The sequence below is a fragment of the Bubalus kerabau genome, chromosome 18 (assembly GCF_029407905.1).
Source record: "Bubalus kerabau isolate K-KA32 ecotype Philippines breed swamp buffalo chromosome 18, PCC_UOA_SB_1v2, whole genome shotgun sequence".
NCBI lineage: Eukaryota > Metazoa > Chordata > Mammalia > Artiodactyla > Bovidae > Bubalus > Bubalus kerabau.
Window position 1 is genome coordinate 275,641 of NC_073641.1, and position 2,864 is coordinate 278,504.

General features: G+C 48.3%; 1 protein-coding gene across 1 annotated transcript; it reads left to right on the forward strand.

The window, feature by feature from the left end:
* Nucleotides 1-609: 609 nt before the first annotated feature.
* Nucleotides 610-2,594, forward strand: LOC129633195 (liprin-alpha-1-like). Its single transcript, XM_055555022.1, has 3 exons — nt 610-769; nt 1,868-1,966; nt 2,189-2,594. Exons 1-3 carry the CDS (start codon nt 659-661, stop codon nt 2,480-2,482), a joined length of 504 nt encoding a protein of 167 aa, XP_055410997.1. The 5' UTR covers nt 610-658; the 3' UTR covers nt 2,483-2,594.
* The last annotated feature ends 270 nt before the right edge of the window (nt 2,595-2,864 follow it).

A 2,864-nucleotide genomic window follows, 5' to 3' on the forward strand; every position in this document is an offset into this window, starting at 1 on the left:
TTTGCATTTAGTTTCTCATTGAACTGTTTTCTAGGAGTTTCCAGCTCCTGAAGAACTACACACATGGAGGCAGCAGCTGCGTGAAAGACAAGAGGAGATCGCTCAGCTAAAAGCTGAAAGAAACAACACCAGGGTCAGTAGGGGGATTCTCACGTGTTGACATTTGCCCCGTGGGGGTCACCGCTGGCCTCCGTGTGCTGTCTTTAAACTCTGTCTGATTTTCAAGTCATTTTTCACATCTTCCCACTGAGCAGACCAGGGTGGATCAGTTCGGGGTTCTCATAACCTTGCTTCAAATTTCTGATGAGAGCTAATGTAATTTTAGTACATATGAGGGGGGAGTTCTCTTAACTTACATTTTTGTCCACGCTACACTTTGTGTGGGATCTTAGTTCCCCGACCAGGGGTTAAAACCCATGATCCTTGAAGAAGTGTGGAGTCTTAACTACTGGACCCCTGGGGAAGTCCACTCTAACTTTCGACTGCACTGGCGGGATTCCGACGTGCCTTAGCATGTTTCCGGGTATAGCGTGAGGCTGAGAGGAGTTATCGGCCCGGAATTCGAGCATGAGGTTGAAGGTGTTCCTTTGGCCCTGCCCTGCAGCTGCTGCTGGAGCTCCTGGAGCGCCTGGTTTCCCGATGTAGGCCACCCGTCGGGATGACAGCGCGCAAGCGGCAGGCGCAGTCCCCAGCCGGCATGACGAGTGAGGTGGAGGTGCTCAGGGCGCTGAAATTGCTCTTTGAACACCACAAGGCCCTGGACGAGAAGGTACCAGCCATCCGGCCGTCCTGGATTTGTACACTTGCTGCCTTGTTAGGTGGATGATGCACATATTTATGTAACTAGTTGAGTTTTGAGCGTCTTGAATTCTTGTATATACATTTTTTTTCTGTAAGAAGTCAGAGTCATGGTTAAAAAGCGTTGCCTGCGTACATGCTCAGTCATGTCCGAATCTTTGCAACCCTGTGGGCTGTAGCCCACCACGCTCCTCTCTCCATGGGGCTTCCCAGTCATGAATACTGGAGTGGGTGGCCATCTTCTACTCCAGGGAATCTTCCTGACCCAGGGATCGAACCTGCCCTCTTGCATTGGCAGGCGGATTCTTTACCACTGAGCCACCTGGGAAGCCCCCAGTTAAAAAGTATTCGTTGGCATGAATGTCTCAAGATTTATTATATTCTGTATATCAACTTGCAGTTAAAAACTGGGTAATAATTAATTTAGGATAACATTTTGTTCTCTCAAACTTAGAATTTAAAGCTGTTAACAAGCAGATTCTCTTGACGTTAAGATCAATGAGAGACATTAAAGGTATTCTGTGACAGTACCCATGTATTAGGGTGAGTATACACTAAGAAGTATACTAACATATATACACACATCAACACACAGTGACTCGGCCCCTTTTATTTGAGTTGAGAGTGTGATTACGAGTAGCACTCGAAAGCTGTAGTTTGTTCGAAGAAGAATTAGGTGCCACACATAAAGAGGTAAGTTTGATCAGTCTTTGTGTAATTTCCGTGAAGGGTTTGTCATTTGAATCCTTTCATTTTAAAAAAGAATGAAGGCTGTAGTGGTGGGCATCAGATGTTATTTATCTTTCTGATTGAGGACCCGCCCACCAGGGTTACTTTAATGACTAGTAAACTAGATTTGTGGCTCAGAGTTGCAGGATCTCTTAAGTACCCCTTTGTCCAGTAGAAGACAAATTCTGACTCGAATCACCTGGTGGTATTCGGGATGGATAGCATCACCATGTATTTTCTTTTTATGTTGTGTTTTCAGTTTAGAGTTGAGTTTTCCAGGTGGAGTTTTGCTGTCTTTACTTAATTTCTTTACTCTGATTCAATGTTTTGGTTTTAGCAGATGATTCTTTCAGAGGAGAATAACCAGGAAAAGATACTAACGGACAGGGTGCTTGATGTACATCATGAGCAAGAAAACATGCCAAGCGCCAGTGGAAAGGCAAGTCCTTGGTCTCGCTCTCTGTCTGGTTCTCGTCTTACCATCCAGTCTGTGCGGGGCTGTTGGGACCTCTCACCGATGCACCATGTAGGTCTGAGTGGCCGTGAGGGTCCTGTGAGCTCCCAGAGCGCAGAAGGCAGTTTTGACCTCACAGATTGCCCGGAAGTACTGTGTTCCCTCCCTCCCAAAACCAGGCTGTGTAAGGCTTCCTTTCCCCCTTAGAGACCCTCGGACGGCTTGGCGAAGGAGACAGAGCTCCAGGAAATCATACAGAGGCAGTTGCGGGAGCAGAGGCAGATGGAGGAGCGCCTGGCAGCCCTCTCTGCCCACGTGAAACATCTGGAGGAGGACCTGGACACGGCCAGGAAGGACCTCCTCCAGTCCAAGGACAGGAACAGAAAACTTGAGCGGGACGTCCGCGAAGTGAGTGACTGCAGCTGTGTCTGTTGTCCTGAGGTGGAATGTGGGTTTCTTGTTCTCCCGGGGATCTCAGCCTTGGGATGGCTGCGTGAGTAAGAGCAGAGCGCTGGAGAGACCGCAACTGGCTGCCTCCCTGCCTCTGCGTCGAGGTCTCTGGAGGAGAAGAGGCCTGGTCCAGGCAGTCCGTTGGCAGTGGAGCAACACGAGGGCAGCCCTGACGCTGTGCTGCACCCTGGGTGTGGACTCCTCCTTTCCACAAGTTCTAGGGGGCCCACTGTGTTCCTTTTCTAAAAATTCATTCATCCATTCATTCATTTATTGGCGTATAGTTGCTTTACACTGCTGTGTCAATTTCTGCTGTACAGCAAAGTGAATCAGTCATCTATCTATCTATCTATTTATGTATCTGTCTCTCTTTTAGATTTCCTGCCCGTTTACTTCACCACAGAGCACTGAGTAGACTTCCCTGTGCTGTACA

Bases quoted from the DNA above. Each gene is read 5' to 3' on its own strand.
- LOC129633195 (XM_055555022.1), top strand. From the start codon at position 659: ATGACAGCGCGCAAGCGGCAGGCGCAGTCCCCAGCCGGCATGACGAGT. The intron at 770-1,867 runs GTACCAGCCATC...TGGTTTTAGCAG, and splicing joins ACAAGGCCCTGGACGAGAAG to ATGATTCTTTCAGAGGAGAA. The intron at 1,967-2,188 runs GCAAGTCCTTGG...TTTCCCCCTTAG, and splicing joins TGCCAAGCGCCAGTGGAAAG to AGACCCTCGGACGGCTTGGC.